The 23,309-nt window shown below is 41.1% G+C and overlaps 1 protein-coding gene across 1 annotated transcript; it reads right to left on the bottom strand.

Annotated features, from left to right (window-relative positions):
* Nucleotides 1–1,031: 1,031 nt before the first annotated feature.
* LOC122019611 (probable jasmonic acid carboxyl methyltransferase 2) lies at nt 1,032–7,871 on the bottom strand. The gene is made up of 7 exons (XM_042577065.1): nt 7,742–7,871; nt 4,216–4,289; nt 3,782–3,981; nt 2,425–2,545; nt 1,962–2,372; nt 1,608–1,889; nt 1,032–1,537 (listed from the first exon to the last, which is right to left on the bottom strand). Exons 1-7 carry the CDS (start codon nt 7,869–7,871, stop codon nt 1,160–1,162), a joined length of 1,596 nt encoding a protein of 531 aa, XP_042432999.1. The 3' UTR covers nt 1,032–1,159.
* Nucleotides 7,872–23,309: the final 15,438 nt, after the last annotated feature.

Genomic DNA, 23,309 nt, shown 5'->3' on the forward strand with positions numbered 1-23,309 from the left:
AGCTTCTTCCATCCCCTTATTTTCTATAAAATAAAGTTAGTACAGACATAAAACAACATATATAATATGAGATTTGACAGCTTATGACTGTCCAGTTTTGATTTTGAGTTTCGTCGAAACTCTAGGTCGAACCGACACCTATTATTCCCTTTTCGAGGAACGCGTCCTCACTTACTCCTCTCAAGAGAAGTTACCTATTGTCAAATCGGTCCTTCAGACCGACTGGACTTTTGCTCAGTGCCTGAAGCTTCCGGTCTTCATGCTGGACATCTGCTCCATGATCCGTCCAGACTTCCACTTGGTCTGCGACTACCAAGATTTCAACGTAAAGTCCTCGACTCTAGGATTTTGTCTGAAGCGCTCGACCTGTCAAGACTTTCTGCCTAGGGTTACCACCTCCAGGACCTAGGGTTACCGCCCCCTAGGGTTTTCCACCTGTTTAGCCATAGATAGGACTTTTCATCACCTAGGTGTTTCACCTTTTAGGACCTAGGGTTACCTCCCCCTAGGATTTTCCATCTGCTTAGAATCCACTAAGACTTTTGCCTAAGAACACTTAGGACTTTTCTTACAAGCTTAATCAACCTTGTTAGATCATAAAACAACTTAACTTTGGATCTTTTGAGATAATCAAAATACAAATTCGATCGTCTTATACTTCTCACACCAACAACTAGGACACCCCTCAACTCCAGCATGAGACAAGTGGAGCACTTGAGCTCCGCTTCCTCCGCTAGGGTAAAGTTATAAAAAGAGAATTCTTCCGCGAGCATAGATATGCACACACAATTCCAGCCACTTTTTTATAATAGGATACTACTTTTCCTCTCCTACTTATTTCATCATAATTAATTTGAAGGTTAGAGTAGTTACGTCAAAATTCATAGTGACCTCTATTATAACCTACGTGCTGCAAGGACCAACAAAGAAAGACTCCCAATCCGCCATCATCCTAATTGGTAATTTTCTTCTCCTTGATTTTGGACCGGATCAATATATAAATAATATTTTAAATTTATTAAATAAATAAATCAAGAAAGAAGATTATTTAAGTTTGTAATATAGTCTGAAATTATCAAAAACAAAAAGCTGGCTAGGAATTAATCCGATTTATTTCTTCTTCACCGCCATGCGATGCGACCTTCAGACGCTCTCTCCCTCACTTCCTCACCAGAGAGATCACCACGTTCGTCACCGCCGCCTCGCTATCCGCGTAATACTGCGCCAGTAATCCGCCGTATCTGCAGAAGAGATCGTCCATGCCGAAGCCTTCCCCGAAGTGGCTCCTCAGCATCGACTCCGCCACCGCCCTAACCCCCTTCGCCATGCGCACGGCGTGCGTGACCGGCCTCGCCGTCACGTTCGCCTCCCCGCCGGTGCCAGAGTACTGATCGTCGTCGTCCCACCTGACTAGGAACTGGTCGGAGCTTCGGATGCAGAATGATCCCTCGCCCTCGATCTCCTCCTCTAACTCTTCCATCGACGGCGCGTAGAAGGGAGCGTCGAATGAGTCGATCCTCTCCTGCGCCACCAGATTCTGCTCCGCAGTTATATCAGTTATGGCGTTGACGGCATTTGGAAGAAGGCAGATGTTAATTTTAGCATACCTCGGAGGCCATGGCGTTGAGTGCATCTTCGAGTAGCCCCCAGATGTAACGGTCCTCCATCAGGGCGGCCTCTCTGTTCTTCCTGCTCATGAACGCCAGCACCATCAACCCACCCCTCACGATCTCCTCTGCGCGACACCGGAGAAAGGTCGCGAAATCTCTGTGGAACTGCTTCCGGTAAGCCTCCGCCACGCACGGAGGACTGCCTGCCGATATGAACACCTTCCCTTTGTTCACGCATGCCGCCGGCGATCCTTCCTTCTGTTGAAGTTCTTCAGGCATCTGCGAATTCACAAACAGTGATTGATATGTATAGTTTTGATTGGCATTGAAGTCTCCGATCGATCGATCGACCTGAGAAAGCCAGTGGAGGCTGGACGAGGAGCAGACCAAGTGCAGGCTCTTGGCGGCGAACAGCCGGCCGTAGAACGTGCCGGGCACGCCGGTGACGAAGCAGAGGCCTTTTCCCGGCCTCCGCGAGTTGAGTTCCGGCAAGGATCTGAAGACAGCGTTGAAGTCGTTGCCGTAGAGGTCGTTGAGGAGCAGATTGAACTCCGGTGGCCGGCGGTGCAGCTCCACGCACGCCCTCTCGACCGCCGCCATGATGTCTTCCACCGCGAGCAACGCCGTGGGGCCGGAGGAGCACCCCAAGTCCGCAACGCTCATAGTCGCCGGCCGGCCGGTGCCTAGGTAGGCCGCCACCGCCGCTTCCCGGCGCTTGCTTTTGGATTTGGATATGATCAATCCCTGCACTCCCGGAGAATGCTTCACGTATCAGGTGCTCAAACACAGAGATAATAAGCGATAAGGATGGGACCTGGATCTTAGAGTTGCGGGCGTAGCTGTTGTTGTCGGCGCCGGAATTCATGTAAAAATCTTTCTTGAGATCCATGACCGTACCGGACAGCGCCGCCTTGTCTGCCGACAGTGATGAATGTCTACAATGGCCGATTGATCGAGTATATACAGATACACGCAGAGACACCGGAGATGAGCATTAATTATTGTAGGCTTAAAGACTTATTTATAAAGTTTGACTAGCTAATAAATAAAAATATGTTATCATAAATGCCATAATAATAAATCATGTGTGATGATGAAGGACCCCACCTTATTATTATGATAGAGGGTCAAAATTAAAACGGTTAATGTGTAAATGACATTGGCCGGCCGGACGAAGTAATGTTCCGACCGGGAAGAAGGCTCCGATCCGTCGTCATCTCCAACACGGGGAGCAATCAACAACCGACGCTCAGGGGAGACAATGTGCAGAGGCCAAGCCGAGCGACTACCCCGCTCAGCTAGACAACATAGATATGCGAAGTTCAACTTTGGCTGAGTGGTTATTCCGCTCGGTCTAGCAATAGGCTTCAGCCGAGCGGCTACCCTGCTCGGCCCGGCAATAGGTTTCGACAATAACACAGTAGACCTTCGATCAAGCAAACACGTACGGAGAAACAATGAGGTTCTGGTCGGCCAGACGGGGCACTAGGGTGGCGGAGTTTCGGCCGAGCGGCCAACCTGCTCGGCCTAGTAGTACACTTCTGATGATATCTAGTGATATCCTTTTGGGAGTTGGTGATGTTGACACTGGGCATGGGCCGCCAGAAGATCGTACGGCGGAAGCTTCCACTGACACTTCAGAGATATGCTCGGCCTGTTAAGATACTGTGTCAGGGACATTTTCCTGATAAGTCTTTTCAGGAAAATCTTTGAGAAGTGTGCACGCGCGCTACCAGAGCTCTATATAAAGGAGGGGGTCCAAGCATTGGCGGAGATATACAATATTCACTGTTTATGCTACAGTTCTTGTTGCTCCGTTTCATTCCTCATCGCCAGTGATTGACTTGAGCGTCGGAGGGCCAACGTCGAAGACCCCTTCCTTGGCTTAGCACTGACGTAGTCTATGTTGCAGGTCTGTGCAGAGTCTACAGGAGGTCAGCTTGAGCGCCACATCCCCATCTTTCTGTCTCTTCGACTTTCAGACAGAATCATATTTGGCGTCGTCTGTGAAAACGTCGCCTGCATCCGAGCTGAGAAGACGAAGGATGTTAGACGACTCACCACCGTGACACTCACTCAGGAGGAGCTTGAGATGCTCGTTCAAGCCCGAGCGGCAAAAATGATCGAGCAACAACAACAACAGGCGCTAGCCGATCGACAAGCGCTGCAACCTGCAACATCGGCAACCGGCAGATGAGCGGGGCTGGAAGACGGAGTGGAGAAAATCTTCATGTGGGAATAGAACCGAAGGCTGACGGTACACAGGAGGAAGCGCCGCCCGCGCCGATCCCCTTCCATCGAGCTTTGTTCCAAACCCCCTTGGAGATAGCCCAAGCGCATCAGAAGCAGGGATCATCTTCAGATGATGCTCCTGTTCAGGATGCATTGAAAGACAAGACGCCCCAAAGCAACGCGTCTCCCGAACGGATCAACAGACAGTTCTCAGAGGAGATCTTACAAGACCATCTGCCCAGACATTACACCCCGCTAGCGATCGGGACATACAACGAATCAACCAATCCAAATGATCATCTGGATCGATTCGACAATGAAGTCACGCTGCACCAGTACATGGACAAAGTAAAGTGTCGAGTCTTCTCATTACGCTTTCTGGATTGGCACAGCGCTGGTTCTGAAGACTGTCAGACTGCTCGATACAAAGCTTCAAAGATTTCCGAGCTGCATTCCAATATCATTTCGCCAGCAGTCAATGCTACCAGAAGACGAGCGTCAGTCTCTTTGCCCTAAAGCAAGGGCCCAAGGAAGTGCTCCGAACGTACATCCAGCGGTTCAACCAAGTCGCCATGGACATCCCCTCGGTTTCATTCGAGACCATGATGAACGCCTTCACCCAGGGGCTCGTCGAGCGAGATTTCTTCCGATCGCTCATCAAGAAGCCGCTCAGGGACTTCGACTACATGCTCAAGAAGGCCAATGAGTATGTAAATGTGGAGGAGGCCCAAGCAACCAGAAGAAAAGAGGCGTCAGTCGAACCCTCGACGCCGACCGAGCACCAACCATCAAGCAACCATCAGCCACCCAAGGGGCCGAGAGCCGAAGGGGCGCGGCCACACCAAGAGACCAGAGCACATGTCGTGCAACATGTGGCGTTCGATCGGCCTAAGGCGTCAAAGGGCAAAGCATGGATGCCGATATTTTGTTCATTCTACCAATCAGCGACGCACAACATGCAGGATTACCGCGATCTGACACCAATTGTCAGCCGACCGGCCCTAAGAGGATACCGTCGTTGATCTCCTTCTCCCAATCGGTGACAAAGACACCGATCGGTTGAGTGGCGAGAGGACGACAGAAGGGCGCCCGAGCGGCACCACCAGCATTAGCGGAGGGATGATGTTGATCCCTCCCGAGTCTCGGCCGAGCGAAATGGACCATCCGTTTGGGAAGAAGAAAATAGGAACAACGCTTCCTGAGGAGAGATAGGCATGATCGCCGACCGACGGCGATTCCAACCGAGCCAGGAAGTTATACGCTCGGCGCTTGGAGATCCACGCCGTGGGATGCAGCAAAGAGAAGGCCAAAGGGCCCTAGATCAGCTTTGGCCCCAGTGATTTGGAGGGGGTGGATATCCCCCACGATAAAGCATTGATCATCCGAGCAGTAATCGATAACTACACAATTCATTGAACTTTTGTTGATACAAGGAGTTCGGTGAACATCGTTTTCAAGAAGATATTCGATCAGTTGCAAATTGATCGAAGTGAGCTGCTGCCCATGACGACTCCACTGTACGACTTCACGTGGAACGAAATACTGCCGCTCGGACAAGCCCGCCTAGACATCTCGCTCGGAGAAGAGCCACTGAGGAGAACCAGGACCACCAACTTCATCGCAGTGGACACGCCGTCGGCCTACAATGTCATATTGGGCCGACCAGCTTTCAATGAGTTCTGAGTGGTAGTATCTACTTATTGTCAGAAAATTAAGTTCCTGATGGATGATTGGGTGGGAGAAGTCAAGGGTGATCAGTTGGCCGCTCGGCGGAGATGGTCAAGTCTGAGGCTAGGAGTGCTCGGAAGACCCCACGATTGGATATAAACGTGATCACTGAAAAACCCCCTACCTTGGTATACTAAGAAAAGGAGGAGGTCTAGATCCACCCCAGCCGAGCGGAGGCAACAACGTTTATCGTCGCCGACCTAGAGAAGGAGAAGAAGGCAGAGCTGGTCGCCTGCCTTAAATAAAATCATAATGTGTTCGCCTGGTCGACACACAAGCTTCCCCCGCATCTTCCCGAGTGTGGCTCAGCACGAGCTTCATGTCCGACTGGACGCTCGGTCGATGAAGCAAAGAAAAAGGGATTTCAGCGCGAAGCAAAATGTGATCATCCGAGCGGAGATAGAGAAACTACTGGAGGCCGACCATATTAGGGAAGTTCAATTCCCGAGCTAGCTAGCCAATATTGTGTTAGTCTCTAAGTCGGGCAACAAATGGCGGGCTTGCATCGACTTCCGCGATCTGAACAAGGCGTGCCCGAAGGACTTCTATCCGCTGCCCAGGATAGACTAGATGGTGGAATCTATGACAAGCTGTGAGCTGATCTGCATGCTCGATGCATACCAAGGATACCACCAAGTGTCGCTCGCCCGAGAAGATTATGAGAAGGTCAGCTTCATTACAGCCAACGGAATGTACTGCTACAATGTCATGTCATTCGAACTCAAGAATGCTAGAGCCACTAACCAGAGGCTGATGAACAAGGTGTTCCGATGGTAGATCGGTCGTAATATAGAGGTATACGTCGATGACATACTAATTAAATCCCTCCGAGCTGTTGATCTATGCGCAGATATCAATGAGACTTGTCGGACGCTGAGGACTTATGGAATAAAACTGAACCCCGGCAAGTGTTTGTTCAGCGCGAAGAGTGGCCACTTCTTGGGCTATATAGTCACCGAGTGGGGCATTGAAGCCAATCCGAGCAAGGTCAAAGCTTTTCAAGACATGCCTCCACCTCGGAACTTAAAGGAAGCTCAAAGGTTGACCGGTCGGATCACGACGCTGTCCAGGTTCATATCCAAGTTGTCCGATCGAAGTCTGCCATTCTACAAAGTGCTTCACCAAGTCACAAAATTCCAATAGGACTCTGAGTGTGACCGGGTGCTGGAAGAGCTGAAGGAATATCTAAACTCCTGGCCTGTATTAGCCAAGCCAGTTGTTAGTGAGCCACTTTAGATTTATCTATCATCCAACGAACATGTCGTTAGATCAGCTCTAGTTAGGCAGAACAGCCAAGAGCAGCAGCCTGTATAATTTTTTGAGCCATATATTAAAGGATGTTAAATCTCGCTACACTGGTCTCTAAAAACTAGCGTACGCTTTGATTCTAGCGGCTCGGAGGCTTCGCCCGTACTTCCTAGCGCACACAATCATGGTGCTAACTAATAGTGTCCTGGGATGAGTCATTCTCAACCCGGAAACATCAGAGAGGGTAATCAAATGGACGATCGAGATAAGCGAATTCGATATTCAGTATCAATCCCGAGCGGCAATCAAGGCTCAAGCCTTGACAAATTTCGTCATAGAAGTCCAGAGTGACGAGCCAGCGGCAACATGGAAGATATATGTGGACGGTTCATTCACTCGGCAAGGTAGCAGAATCGACATACTGCTTATCTCACCATGGGAAGACCGAATGCAGCTCTCCGTTCGGCTGGACTATCGATCCACTAATAACGAAGTGGAATATGAGGCGCTGATAGCTGGCCTGCAGGCAGCTCGGTATATGGGAGCAGAATCATCCACTCAGACTTCCAGCTTGCCGCCCAGCAGCTATCCGGGACATTCGAGATAAGCAACGCTCGGCTAAGGCTCTATGCAGAAACTTTCAAGAAGTTGAAGGTCAACTTATAGGAAGTCATTATATAGAAGATCCCCTGATTGGAAAATCAGGTATCGGATGAGTTAGAGATACTAGCCAGTTCGTTGACGCCGATCGTCATAGGTCAGCCGATCGAATAAGTCTTGCTTGTGGTGCATATCGACCGAATGGAAGGAATAACCTTCCCGAGTGACTGGAGGACAACTCTGACGGAGTTTCTGTGTTCGGCAGCTACACCTTCCGATCCGAAAGAAGCCCGCTTATTGAAGAAGAGGGCCAAGTGGTTCACCTTGATCGGGGATCAACTTTACAAGAGAGTCTTCTCCAGGCCCTTTCTCAAGTGCGTCAGAGCGGAAGACGTCGACTACATTCTGCAAGAGGTCCACCAAGGCTCTTGCAAAGGCCATCTGGGTGGCCATGCATTAGCCCGAAAGATACTCCTGGCCAGATATTTTTGGCTGACTCTCCAAGAGGATGTCACTCGGACGGTGGCCACTTGCTTGTCCTGCCAGAAGTATCACAACATGTTGCACCGACCGATCGAGGAAATGAAAGAATCCACGGTATCATGCCCGTTCGACTAATGGGGCATGGATATCGTTGGGTCTTTCCCCATGGCGACCGGTCAGCGGAAATTTCTACTCGTCGTGGTCGACTACTTTTGTAAGTGGGTGGAAACCGAGCCGCTGGCAAGAATCATCAAGCAGATGGTCATTAAATTTATTTGGCAGAACATCATTTGTCGGTTCAACATCCCATGTTGATTCATATCCGACAATGGAAGACAGTTCGTCGGCTAGAAACTCAAAGAATAGTGTGAGGGCTATGGCATCCAACAAGCCTTCACCTCGGTGGCCTACCCTTAAGGCAACGGGCAAGCCGAAGTTGCTAATTAGGAGATCCTCAGAGTCTTACGCGCTCGGCTCAACCACGTTGGAGGCAGCTAGGTCGACGAGCTCCCTAGTGTGTTGTGGTCTCTCCCTAGGACTCCAAAGGAGGTGACTAGCGTAACTCCATTCCATATGGTATATGACGGCGAAGCAGTTATCCCTATAGAGGTCGGAGTAGAATCTGATCGAGTGCAGTACTACGACGAAAGAAAAATATCGAACGGAGGCTGATAGAGCTCGACATAAACCCTGTGGAACATTGCAACCGCATTGAGCTAAGGAGCGGACGGACTTTGGGAGATCTCCAAATGGGTGCTCAGAAAGGAATTGATTCAGAAGAAGAGCTCTCTCCTCTCGTGCCTAATTTAGTCCAGAACAAGGATAGGGAGGAGATTACCAAGAAGGTTGAAGGGACTCTTCCACTTCCCCCACAAAGTCAGACTATTCCTTTCCCTCAAAAGCTAATAACATCCCAAAAAGATGAAGAGTTCCACCGATTCCTTAAGAAGATTAAAGAAATCTGCATTGAAGTACCTCTAATAGACGCACTACACCAAATGCTGAAGTTCGCCAAATTTTTAAAAGGTATTCTTTCTAACAAAAGACAGAAAGGCGACTTCGAGACTATAGCATTGACGGAGAAGTGCAGCGCTCTTCTCACGGCAGACACTCCCCCGAAGCTCCAGGATCCAGGAAGTTTTTCTATACCGTGTAAGATTGGCTCTGAGCTCATACACAAGGCTTTCTATGACTTGGGAGCGAGTGTCAGTCTACTTCCATACTCATTATGCAAGAAACTAGGACTCCAGAACATCAAACTTACTACTATGACACTACAATTGGCTAACTATTTATGTAGATTCCCAATAGGTAAAGTGGAGGGCGTGCCAGTAGAGATAGGTGGATGCATCGTTCCCCAGATTTTGTTGTCCTGGATATGGAGGAGGATCCCAAAATCCCAATCATCCTAGGAAGACCATTCCTGGCCACCGCTTAAGCCCTCATTGATGTGAAACGTCACAGGTTATCCCTGGAGATCGATAAAGAAATGTTAGAATTTGATTTATCTGATTCTCCTAATTGCATCTCTTCTTTTCAGGAAAATGCCAACAAGTCGAATATACACAAAGCTGAGGAATGCAGTTTCCATGGGAGGCCAACGGACATGATGCATGATTCGGCAAAACTTGAGACGTCGCCCCCAACAAGTAATAAAAAGTATATTTGTCCTGCACGAGTGAAATTGAAGGAGCAAACTAGAGCATTAACCCTAGGAGGAGAGTCGTGCTTCCATGGGTTTAATCCAGATTAACTGATACGGGGTCAAGCTAAAGACCTAAAACAAGCACTTCTTGGGTGGCAACCCAAGGATTTCGTTTTAATTCGTTATCCACCTATCGTTCTGTTTTAGTTCAATCAAGTATTTTTATTCTTGGATCTTTGTTTTCAGGATGTGCATTAGCCTCCTGTTGAGCATGTTCCGTCCAGGAATGTACTATAAGGTTGAGTGACTTTATGCTCGGTCTGGCTCTTCCCGGTCGAGCACATATAACCATCTTAACGCTCGCCCGGCCTTCACTCGGCTGGGTGTATATAAGCACATTGGTGCTCACTTGGCCCTCAGTTGACCGACAATATACTGAAAGCTATATAAGGCTAAGCGTCTTTGAGCTCAGCTGGGCTTTGCTCGGCCGAGCGTATACGAGCTCATGGGTACTTGCTCAGCCTTCTCTCGGCCGATAATATACTACGAGCTTCTATAAGACTAAATGTCTTTATGCTCAGTTGAGCATTGCCTAACCGAACGCATGCAGACACTCCTTGGTGCCCGCTCGATCTTTACTCGATCGGTAATATATTGAGAGCTTCTTATAAGGCTAAATGTCTTTACGCTCGGTCGGGTTTTACCTAACCGAGCATATACAGTCACCTTGGTGCTCGCTCAGCCTTCACTCGGTCGATGATATATACTAGCTTCTTATAAGGCAAAGTGTCTCTACACTCGATCAGACTTTGCTTGACCAAGCGTGCGAAGGCATGTCGGTACTCACTCAGCCTTCACTCGGCCGATAATATATTAAGAATTTCCCTAAGGCTAAATGTCTTTACTCTCGATCGGGCTTTGCCTAACCGAGCACATGTAGGCACCTTAGTGATTGCTCAGCCTTCGCTCGGCCGATAATATACTAAGAATTTCCCTAAGGCTAAATGCCTTTACGTTCGGTCGGGCTTTGCCTAGCCGAGCGCATGCAGGCACCTTGGTGCTCGCTCGGCCGGTAATATACTAAGAATTTCCCTGAGGCTAAATGTCTTTACGCTCGGTCGGACATTGTCTGACCGAGTGCATGTAGACACCTTGGTGCTCACTCAGCCTTCGCTCGATCGATAATATACTATGAATTTCCCTAAGGCTAAATGACTTTATGCTCAGTCAAGTTTTGCCTGACCAAGCATCTGTAAAAAAGCCTTTTACTTAGTCATTCATTATCTTATTAATTATACATTCGCTCGACTATATACTTCTCTCATCTTTCTCAATCCTAACTCCTTCTTCATTTAACAGGCCGACCTATCATAACCCATATCAGTTGCTTTTTCGAAAGTCACAAGAACGTTCAGCGAAAAAGAATCATGAAAATACAAACGATAACACAAGTAGTTTTACTTAGTTCGGAGCCTTTGACGACTCCTAGTCCAAGGCCTGCACTCGCTGAGTGCTTTTGTTGAATAATCACTACAATTATGAATAATTAATACAAAGATTAAGTACAGATTGCAGGAAATAAAAGTATATCGACAATACAAAGTAGAAGAAGTAAGCGTAGTTTGTTATAGCAACTTTTCGATATTTTGGAGGCCTTTTCAGAGCTACGTGTGAGTATGAAAATCATAGAGAATGTTGTCCTTAAGCTGTTGGTCGAAGGCTCCTTTTATAGCCCCATTTGAATGCCTAGATCCCCTCCTGGGCGCCTGGATTGTGTTGATGTGATGAGCTCTCATCGAAACTTCATACCTGAAGTTTATCCACGTCCGGAGGTCTGGACTGTTAACGTGGGTCAGCTAGTCATCACACTCCAACTCAACTTTTGGATGAACTTTCACTGGTCTAGGCGCCTAGCGCAACTCTGGGCACTTGGAGCAACTCCGAGCGCCCGGACCGACCGGATGCCTGGCAAAGCACCAGCCCGGGCCTCATTAAAGCTGGTCCAAGCACCCAGATCAACTCCGAGTGCATGGAGTCCAGGTGCCCGGACCTCTCTTTTTCACCTTTGTCTTTCCTGCAAAAAAGAGTTAGTCCAAGCAACTATAATATATTTATCCTGTAAAACAAAGTTAGCATAATAATAAGATAATAGTAGTAATTAGATCCTGTCTCCCCGAGACCAGGATCTAGTCACAGTCTCAATTTAGATTTTCAAAATGGACTTGAATTGAACCTGCACCTAATGTCGCCAAATAGGACTCATCCTCACTGGATCACTCTCCTCCAGTGCTTACCTTATTTACCAATCGTAGATTTCCTTAATGTTAGGTCCCTTGACCCACAAGGACTTCCTGCTAGATTTCAACCAATCTAGACTTCAACTAGTTGTCAATCAATTGGACTTCCTTCCACCATATCTTAATCAATCTAGACTTCCTACCAGCTATCAACCTAACTCGACTTCAACTTAGTGTTTCGATCCTCTAAACCCATCAAGTTCTGCACACTTGGTAAAAGGCTAGATAAACAACACATGTAACTTTAACCTAATTGTCATACATCAAAATTTGACTATTAGTGCAATCTACACCAACAGAAAGGCTTCAGAAAAATAATAATGGAAGAGGGGATCATATCATGTTAGCATAAAATGTTCAGTGATTAGTTTGATAGGCAATTGATACATCAAACACTAGATTATGACTTAAGCCAATTTGCATCACAAATTGCATGGAATCTGTTTAAATATGCATTAATCATTTTCCATGCATAAAATATTTGATAAAATATGTGTAATGACATGTGATTTTGAATGGTACATGATTGTAGGTTTGTTGCCTACTACTTTTCAAGATTTTTAGGCATGCTTATGTATTTATTTTCTATCTTATGTATATTTAAGTGATATTACCAATGGGAGATTTGCAAGCTAAATATAACGTACGGACAAGTGAAGAGAGAAAAGAATTGTTAAAACTCATGGTTGAGGCTACCACACAAGGATGGCAAGATAAAAGTGGAGTCTTTAGCAAAAAAAATGTATAAATAAAAATAATGTCAGCTCTAAACAAAAAACTTGTAATCAAAAAAACTTTTACACAATATCAAAATCATTTAAAGTGGTTTAAATAGAGGTACAACAACTATTGTAATCTTATGCGTCATAACTCTGGTTTTGGATGAGATCTTGAGACGAAGAAATTCACGGCTCTTGAAGAAATTTGGAAAGATTATTTTAAGGTTAGTATTTTATATTTAAAATAATAAAATTTACATTATGATTAGAATTATAACTAGTTTTAACACTTGTTATTTTTCATTCTTTGCAGTCTCACCCGAAACATGAACATTATCGAACAAATACTTATGAGGATTATGAAGATCTAAGAATTGCAATTAAAAATGGAACTTCTATAGAAAAACACTCAATGGGGCTAGTAGATGACACTAATGCAAGAACATTAGAGGTGGAAGGAAATTGAAGTACTAATTTGCTAGCTGATTACGTGTTTAATCACAATACTAGTGAATTCATGCAAAGTGATAGACAAGAATCTTCATACGAGCCTTCATTTTTCAAGAAGTCTGCTCCACCATTGCCATCTCAACCCATAAGTTCGGAAGTTCCTCCAACCACTAGAAAATGAGATAGGACCGATCTTGAAGGAAAATCAAGTAATTCAAGAATACTGACGCAAATGTTATGTATAGACTCTTTCACACTCTTGAGAAGGTGGCTTCTAAAATATAATCAATAGGGAATGCAGGTGAAGGTTGTTGGGATGCTATTAAGGAGGTCTCAAACTTGGATTATCGTACTCAATACAAAGTACTTGATTTTCTTAATACCCAATTAAAGAAAATTGATCTCTTGAAAATGATCACTAAAGAGCATTTAGGATGGATAGACTATAAATTGAATAAATGAGTGAATTTTGGGGGCATGATTATTAATAATTTTTACTATGTTAAAATTCTATCATATTATTTTGAATTGTTTTCTAGTGATTGAACTAGTAATGATTTCTTGGTTCAGATTATTTATAAATTTACAAGTTTCAAGTTGATTATCAATTATATCTTGTTTTGGTTATAAGTGGAATGATTTTCATAGATTATTAGAGTTTTTTTAATTTTAATTTCTTGTTTGATATCAGGTGGTTCATTTAAATGTCAAACATCAACATGCATGAAGTAGAAGAACAAATGGAAGAAGAGGTATTGAAAAAATAATTAAACAAAACGCTTAGGTGTTTGTTGGTGGAATTTTAAAGTATCCAATTGTTGGGAGATTGTTGGTGCAATCATTTCCCAGGTCAAGGTTTACTAATTTGACTAAGATCGAGTGGAGTCGAGCTTGAATTTCGATATTTGGATAATATATTGTGGACAAAATGTTTGGACAATATGTTGTGGGACATATGTGAGAGAAGTCAAGTAGATCATAGAGATCGGTCCTTGATTAGTAAAATCCTAACTAGGAGTTAGACAATGGTAAAGTTCTAACTGGAGGTTAGGCAAGAAAAGTTCTAACTATGATTAGGCAAGAGTAAAGTCCTAACTCGAGGGCTAGGAAAAGTAAAGTCTAAGTGGATAAAGGAGGACCGCATGTTGGCAAGAAAAGTTCAAGTGGGTCAAGAAGGACCGTACGTTAGCAAAGAAAGTCCAAGTTGGTCAAGGGGGACCGCACGTTGGCAAGAAAGTCTTAACTGCGATTAGGCAAGCAAGTCCAAGTAGATCAAGGATGATCGCACGTTGACAAAGGAAAGCCCTAATTGTGGTTAGGTAAAGGGAAGTCCAAGTGGATCAAGGAGGACCACACATTGGCAAGGTAGTTAACCAATAGGTTGGATGATCAAAGTTTAAATGTCTAGTTAGATATGAAAGTGGTTCATTTTCCTTTTGAAAAAATATACATTTGATGTATGTTATAATCATTTTCATGCATTATTTTAAATTTCCTTTTGATTAAGGATAATTACATCAATTGGCATCCTAAGTTGGATGATCAAAGTTTAAATTCCTAGTTAGATACGCATGATCCCTTAGTTTTAGGGAAAACCTATTATACTTCTCACAAGAACTATAGGCTTGACTTGTATGTATTTTTGAGACACACTAGATATATGTGAGATGTTAAGAAGATGAATAAAACTCAAAACATTGATTCAGTACATCTTTTTGAGTTTAAGTTTCATCTAAACAATAGATCATGTGAAGGTCAATCATTGGTAAAGCTAGTGTACAAGTAAGCTAGTGTACAAGTCATGTGCATTTAGCCCAAAGAACATGGTTGGAAATTATGTTTTGAAAAATATTTCAAAAGCACTTTGGAAAATCTTGGTGAAATTTATCTTTTGACAGGAATCACCATTGATTAGTTTGACACAAAGTAGAGTGAAGTATTGAAGTTTTTCAATAGTTTCTAATTTTTTGTCAATCCTTGAAAATGAAGGTTATTTTCATAGAAAACTATTTATCTCTGATAGTATATGATATAAATAATGTCTACATAAAATTTTATAATTTTTCTATAACCGTAGAATCATGTGTGGATTTCTAAAATTTAGTCTTAAATCAAAATCAAAAAATTCAAAAACCCCAATCGATCAAGCAATCGATTCACCCAGGAGTGAATCGATTGGTCAATAGATTAAAGGTCATTTCCACGAGCACAGAGGCTCACGGAATCGATCAAGTGATCGATTGGCCCATGTAAAATCGATCAACTGATTGATTGAAGTGAGTTTCTGAGAGCACAGAGGCTCATGGAATCAATCAAGTGATCGATTAAACCCTTGGAATCAATCAGCTAATCGATTAAGGTGGCTTCAATCAATTGAAACCCAGCTTCAATCGATTGAAAAGGCTAATTTTGACTATAATGGTCTGATTTCAGTTCATTAAGTCTCGTTTAGTCATGTTAACCATCCCTAATCCTAAGAAATGCATTTATAAGCATTTAAGGGTAGTTTTCTTGATAACAACAATAAATGAATGGTTAAAGAAGACTAATTTGGAGTTTAGGAAGAGGTTTAGTTTTAAAGTTGAATTTTAAACCTTAAAACTTTAATTTTGGGTTGCCCAAAGGTTTAGGAATTTCAAGTCATTGTTGGTGCAATGATAGAAGTTTGGTGCATATTTTGAGGGAGAGTTCTTCCTTAAAAACATGACTTAACTTTATTTTTGGGATAAGGAAACAATGGAAGGCTGAGAACCTTCATTGTTATGAATGCTTAAGATTGAGCAATTGGAAACAATGGAAGATCAGAAATCTTCATTGTCGATGAATGGGTGCTTGATAACGATGTCTGTCACACTCGTAAATCAAATTAACAATGTTTATTCACTGAACCCCTTAATTTCGCAATAATGTTGTAGTAACGAGCCCAGGATCGAACCTCGAGGAACTAACGGTAGGATGTAATCTAGGATTGTATTTTATTCCTATTTTTGGGGTTTTGACATATAAATGGGGGTTTGAACTTTGAATATAAATCTAACAAAAGAAAAGCACAGCAAGTAAGAAATTAATCTAATGCATAAATGAAACTCTAACTATGTGCCAATAATCAAATCACAACGCATTGTCACCCTACGTTTTGATTAAATCATCACCACACTTAAACTAAATATGAAATAATGAGACACAATTGAATTCTAATCTAAACAGAAATTAAACCCTAGCTTAAAACTTAAACACGAAACAATTAACCAAACATCAAATGAGATTTGAACTAAGCTTCAACAAGGTAATGAAATGCTAAACTACTTACTAAAACATAACAAACATTAAAAGGAATCTGTTCTAAGCTATAAAACAATAATAAAATGAACTAAAAGGGTAAACCGTTCCAATCTCTCAACCAATCTACCAAGCTACACACTCTTGCCGTCACACAAGAGTGCCAAAGTCGAGACCACCCAACTCTGGATCTCAGTGGAGCATCTCAGGTGCGTCTCAATTCAAGGAGTGCTCAACAGTGCCGATGGACCACCCTCGACATGCTGGAAACAACCCTAAACCCAATAATGGCCGAAAATCTAGATTTCTGCAACCTCCAAACTCTGAATCTGGGATGACGCTGTGGATGGTGGTGTGATGTCGGATGGAGCTCAAGAACACCGGAAGACCACCTCCAAATGTTACTGATGGGAATCGGAGTCACCGATGGGAAGACCACCTCCAAATCGACGAAAATAGAGAAGATCGGGAGAGAAATTCTGCCAGAGGAACCACCCAACGACGGGTCCAGATGATCGGGATGAAGCCGCCGAAAAGCTCACCACCGAGGTCGAAGCTTGAAAGAGTTGATCGAAGAAGGAAAGGGGCCGAAATCCGAAAGAAGACGCGCGCCGGGACGAAGCTGCGCTGTGGAGGATCGACGAAGCCTGGAAGCTACTGTAGCTTCTGTTTTGCATCTGTTCCAGATCTGAACGGGCGACTGTGATTGATTTGGCTCTTGATCAACGGTGAAAAGTCATCCAAAATCCGATCTGGAGGTACTGATCTTCATCTAGGGTCTGGATATACTCTCCCTTAGGTCGGATCGACCAGATCTTCACTGGACGGTTCATATCTGCCCAATATTTGATGAACGGTCCAGATTAATTCAGGCTGGATCAATGGCTATATGAACTCAGATCTGGATCAAAACCTCTGGATCTTCATCTATGGCTGAGATCTCCTCCTCACTAGGTTGGATGGGCCAGATCTTCAATGGATGACTCAGATCTGCTTGATTGTAGATGAGCGGTTCAAATAACTCCAAGGTTTGATCTTCTCGTTCCAACTCCGATTCGAGCACAAATTTGGTCCAAATAGATCCAAATCCAAGATCCTTTGATGCTTACAAAATAAGAATCAAATATTAGCATCAAATAACACAAAAAATACAATAATTACAATTAAGTCCAAGAATAAGACAATGCATAAAAATGTGATGTAACCATGATTTAAACCTATGAAATCAACATCAAACCATGCATATATGAATCAAAATAATACAGTAAAATCATGGTTATCAATGCTCTAGGGTGAGCATGTGATATAGGCTCAAAGTTGAGCGTGCGATATATCAAGGGTGAGCATAGAATACAATGAAAGGTATGAGACTTTTATTGCGTTCTTTTAACAAAATTGACTCTTAAGGGAAAGAGTTTTTTATGTGTATCAAAATAGGGGGGGTATGGGGTTTAAGTTAAAAACTCACATTTGTTAGGACCAAAAGGAATCTAAATATCTCCAAAATGGCATGATATTGTTCACTTTGGGTCTAAGCTCTCATGGTTTTGCTCTTGGACTCTACCCAAAAGGCCGCATGTCAATGGAGATATCTTTCTCTTATAAACTCATGATATTTCCCATGTGTTTTCAATGTGAGACTATGTGTGCAACATCAACAATCCCCCCCTCAAACAAAGGACCACAGGCTTCCCACGTCCGATCCTCGACCCACCAGGTCTTCCTGCCCCTTGGTCCACCCGACCTACTAGGACTTCCTGCCTGGTATATGGTCCTCTTGATCCAAACATAAGAGTCTTCATTTTCTTTGTTCGAGGTTAATATTGTACTCACATGGCTCAATCAGACCATAGCTCTTATACACAGTTGACGATTAAATCTTCTGACATTCCGGACTCTGATAATAATTGTTAGGACCAAAAGGAATCTAGATATCTCCACAATGACATGATATTATCCACTTTGGGCCTAAGCCCTCATGGTTTTGCTCTTGGGCTCTACCCAAAATGCCTCATGTCAATGGAGATATATTTTTCTTATAAACTCATGATCTTTCCCATGTGTTTTCAATGTGGGACTATGTTTGCAATCTTGCAACCCTAATAACATTCATACTTCGAACATGAGATGAAGTTGGAGTTGGATTAATATGGGCTAGCCTAACTTAAATATATTGTTAAACATCAAAAAGGAAGAGATTAGTGCAATCGTTCCCCGAGTCAAGATTAACTAGTTTGACTAAGCTCGAGTGAAGTCGAGTTTGAATTTCAATGTTTGGACAATATATTGTGGATAATATGTTTAGACAATATGTTGTGGGGCATATGTGAGAGAAGTCAAGTAGGTCATGGAGGAACAGTACTTGATTGTAAAGTCCTAACTAGGGGTTAACCATTGGTAAAGTCTTAACTGGGAGTTAGGCAAGGAAAGTCCTAACTCGAGGGTTAGGTAAAAGAAAGTCCAAGTGGATCAAGTAGGACTGTATGTTGGCAAGGAAAGTCTAAGTAGGTCAAGGAGGATTGTATATTGGCAAAGAAAGTCCAAGTGGATCAAGGGGGACTGCACGTTGGCAATGAAAGTTCTAACTACGGTTAAGCAAACAAGTCCAAGTGGATCAAAGAGGATTGCACTTTGACAAAGAAAAGCTATAACTATGGTTAGGCAAAGGGAAGTCCAAGTGGGTCAAGGGGAACAACACGTTGGCAAGGTAAAGTCCTAACAGTGGTTAGGCAAAAAAAAAATCCAAGTGCATTAAGGAGGACCACACTTACTGGTCGGAAGTCCAACAAGAAGTTGAAAAAGTTCAAATGGGTCAAAAGGTTGACCGGATACTTGGTGGAAAAGTCCCAGCAGGTTACGGTTGACCGAATGTTGGGAAAGGGAACCTTAGAATCAGATTAGTCATCTCAAGGAGGTAGATACCAAGTAAAATCAAGGGTATTAGCGTTTACTTCTAGTTTTCTGCTACAACAAATTATCGACGAAGCGATTGAAGCTAATCACCCCCTCTAGTTCGGCTGAGTATCCTAACACCTATGTGTGTTAATTGAGCATATAGCATATATGTGTAGTGAACATGTCCATCATCCCTTAAGTAGACAACTAATAACTTTCAAAGGATACGATTGTATTCATAGAATATTAAAAAAGAATCCAACATACATTCGAGAAATTTATAGAATGCACTCTAGTGTATTTTTAAAATTGTACAACATCTTTAGAGAAAAAACACCATTGCAAGATACAAGATACATATGTATTGAAGAAATAGTTGCTATGTTTTTACTTGTTGTTGGTCACAATACTCGATACTCTTTGATTCATAAAATATTTGATCGATCACATTACAATATTAGCCAAAAGTTCAATAAGGTGTTGAAAGCATTAAATAGTATTGCTACAAATATGATAGTCAAACAATCTGTAGTGCTCAAGAGAATAAGGGAGGGTATAAGATTTTTTTTCCTTACTTTAAAGTAAGTAATGAATTCTTCTATTATTTTTTTATTACTATTATTGTTGTTGTTATTATTTTATCATTGTTACAAGATTGCATTGGAACTATTAATGAAATTCTTCTATTATTTTTTTATTACTATTATTGTTGTTATTATTTTATCATTGTTACAAAATTGCATTGGAACTATTGATGGTAGTCATTTTCCAGCAATTGTGCATGAACATAATACTAATAGTTATCGTAATCATTATGGAATGATTTCTCAAAATATTTGTTAGCTTGTAACTTTTATTTAGAATTCATATATGTGCTCAGTAGATGGGAGAGATCTGTCCATGATTCAAATGTTTTAATAGATGTTTTATCAAACAATAACGAGCTTTATCAAGAAATACCCTCTTAAAGTTCCACAAGGTCGATCGGACAGATATGGCTGAACAAATGGCACGCACTGTCTCCTTGAGGAACGTCATTAAGAGGGTATTTAGAATATTTAAATCGTGGTTTAAAATATTCAAAATAGCTCCTTCATTTTCATATACAACACAAGTCAAATTTATTTTAACTTATACCAGATTGTATAACTTTCTTTATAACGAGTTCTAATGAATTTTTAGTTGATTCAGATAATGAAATTTCATCATCCTTATCAAAAATAAGTTTATGATATTAATTATTTTAAACAATTATTTAATACTCAATAACAATAAATATCAATACATGGAATGGAAAGATACAATAATGAACAGGGCTTGCCAAGTAATAACAAAAGTTGCGGTGGCATGGAAGGTTCTCCAAGCACAACTCGAGGTAGGAGGCAGACTTTAAAGTATACATTGACCCTGTGACATGTAGCACATCAACCAGGCGATTAGAATTAAAAATCAAAGACAAGGTCATTAAAATCACTAAACTTATATTTTTTTTTTGTACAATTAAAATGTGCAAGAAGCCTTAATATTTTTAAAATCATCAAGGATATAAACTTAAATTTATTGAATCTATTCGAAAAAAAGATGAGGCAACCCTTTCTTATCTTTAACATGTTATAAAATCATATATTAAATGCTAGAAACAAGTTTATGACGTTGACAAAGGTTGAATTTCTCTACAAGTTTTCACAGTCAAAAACATATAATTGCCAACAAAGCAAATTTCTAAGAAGAATTAATGTTTTTATAATTATTCAAAGAATCTAGAATTTTATAATATTGAATCTACATGAAAAAAAAGGCTAGTTTTAAAATGTATTTAAAAAACTTATTAATTTGTAGAAGTAATGAGCCAACTTGCGGATGAATAGTTATTCATTAAATTCAACTTTTGATTTATAATCCATTCTAATAAAACATTTGCATGCAACATTCACCACACACATTAATTAGGAATCCTTTGGATGCCCCACATTAATTTATTTTGCAATAAGCTTCAAATCGTTATGGTCCAACTTTACCTTTTGACCCTCTAAAGTATCCCCATTAATGGAAAATCATCTTGGAATTCAATCGCGATGCACCATACTAATATCTAAGGATATAATCGAACCGAGTCAAACTCTTGAATGTTTGAATTTGACTCGTTTATAATCGAGTCGATCGAGCTCGAACTTTATTTAACGATTATATTCATGTCTAACAAGTTTATTTGAACTTTTATCGAGCCTAAACGAATTTAATAAATATAAATTTAAATTTAAATATTTATTAAAAAATAAATGATATATTTTTAAAAAAAATTATAATATTTTTATTAAAATTTATAATTTTATTCTAATAAATAAATTTAATATATTTATATATGTTTTTTTTAAATAAAGTACAAAATCTATAAATTCAATCTCAAAATTATTAATTTTTTTTATTTAAAAGTTGATTCATAAGCTTAACGAATATGTTCACGAGCTAACGAGCCGAATATTGAAAAGTCTAAACTTGATTTGTTTATCTTAACGAGTCTCATTAAACAAGTTCAAATGATCTTTTATCACATCGAACTTTGAATAACTCGCGAATGACTTAATTCATCTACACCCCTAATAATATCATCTCTACCTTCATACATATGGATCCTCATGGGATTCTAAAAGAAAATATTTGTTTCCAACTCTTTCTTTTATCGTGATGGTTACGATCACGTCTTTATCTCATTAAGTTAGTTATATGATTCTTTTGTACTGTTAGACTCGATGTCTTCATATATCTTTATTTATATATAAATAAATTTTTTTAATTAAATTATTTTATTTTCATCTTTCTCAATTAATATATGTATTTATTATGATTTCATATTATCTAATTAAAATATTTATTGACAATTTAAATACATATTTATATCATTTTAAATATTAAATGTGTGTTTCAAAATTTTTCTTAAATAAGCATAACTTTAAATTTTTTTTCTCTAATATTTTGTATTTTATCTATCCTTGTGTTCTTGCCACTCTTATTTTATTGACACGTGTCTGATCCAAAATTCAACATTCAATTTTATTTAATATAATAATAATTATTTTATAAAACTTTATTTTATAATAAAAATAGATACTTTTTCAACTTGCTTGTAAATCATTCAGTATTAATAGTTTTATTCTTTTACACAGAAATCTTTTTCTTTTGTTTTTGTTAGTTTAAAGTTGGCTTTTAATCTTCGTATTACATGGCATGTTTGAACCTCTCTCCCATGAAAAAGGTCTTTATACAATGCCCCATGTCAATTTCCAAGCTTAAAGCTACACAATGCAACTCCACCAAGGTTTAATGCATGTATTTACTTTGTTTTTTTTTATAGATAAGTATTCAGCTTTCAAAACTGACTAATTTTAAAGATAACTAACTCGCACCAATCATCAAAATAAATTTGGAAGCACGAATTGCTAGTCGTTGTTGGAAAATTATTTGGTGCAATCGTCCTCGGATCAAGATTGATCAGTTTAACTAAGTTCGAGTAGATGCAAACTTGAATTTTCATATTTGGACAATATGTTTAGACAATATGTGAGAAGAGGTTAAATAAGTCAAGGTTGACTGAATATTTGACAATGTGTGAGAAAGAAGTCAATTAGGTCACGGAGACTAAATACTTGGTTGGCAAAATCCTAACTCGATAGTTAGGCAAAAGAAAAGTCCTAACTGCGGTTAGACAAAAGAAAGTCCAAGTGGGTCAAGAAAAATCACATGTTAGCAAAGTGAAGTCCTAACTACGATTAAACAAAGAAAAATTCAAGTGAGTCAACGACAACTGCATGTTGGCAAAGAAAATCCTAACTATATGGTTAGGCAAAAGAAAGTCCATGTGGGTGAAAGAGAACCACACATTAGTAAAGAAAAGTCCTAATTGTGGCTAGGCAAAAGGAAAGTTCAAGTGGATCAAGGAGGATCACATGTTGACAAGAGGAAAATTCTAATTGTAGATAAGGAAGAGGAAAATCCATGTAGATCAAGGAGAGCCACACTTGGTGATTGGAAGTCTAACAGGAAGTTGGCAAAGTCCAAGTTGGTCAAAGGCTGACCAGACACAGATCATGGTTGACTGAATATTGGGCAAGGGAACCCTAGACTT

The sequence above is a fragment of the Zingiber officinale genome, chromosome 9A (assembly GCF_018446385.1).
Source record: "Zingiber officinale cultivar Zhangliang chromosome 9A, Zo_v1.1, whole genome shotgun sequence".
In the NCBI taxonomy this organism is placed as follows: Eukaryota; Viridiplantae; Streptophyta; class Magnoliopsida; order Zingiberales; family Zingiberaceae; genus Zingiber; species Zingiber officinale.

Bases quoted from the DNA above. Each gene is read 5' to 3' on its own strand.
- LOC122019611 (XM_042577065.1), bottom strand. From the start codon at position 7,871: ATGGCCACCCAGATGGCCTTTGCAAGAGCCTTGGTGGACCTCTTGCAG. The intron at 4,290-7,741 runs GTGAACCACTTG...ATTGGAATGCAG, and splicing joins AAAGTTGATCCCCGATCAAG to CTCGGAAATCTTTGAAGCTT. The intron at 2,373-2,424 runs GTCCCATCCTTA...TGATACGTGAAG, and splicing joins CCCGCAACTCTAAGATCCAG to CATTCTCCGGGAGTGCAGGG.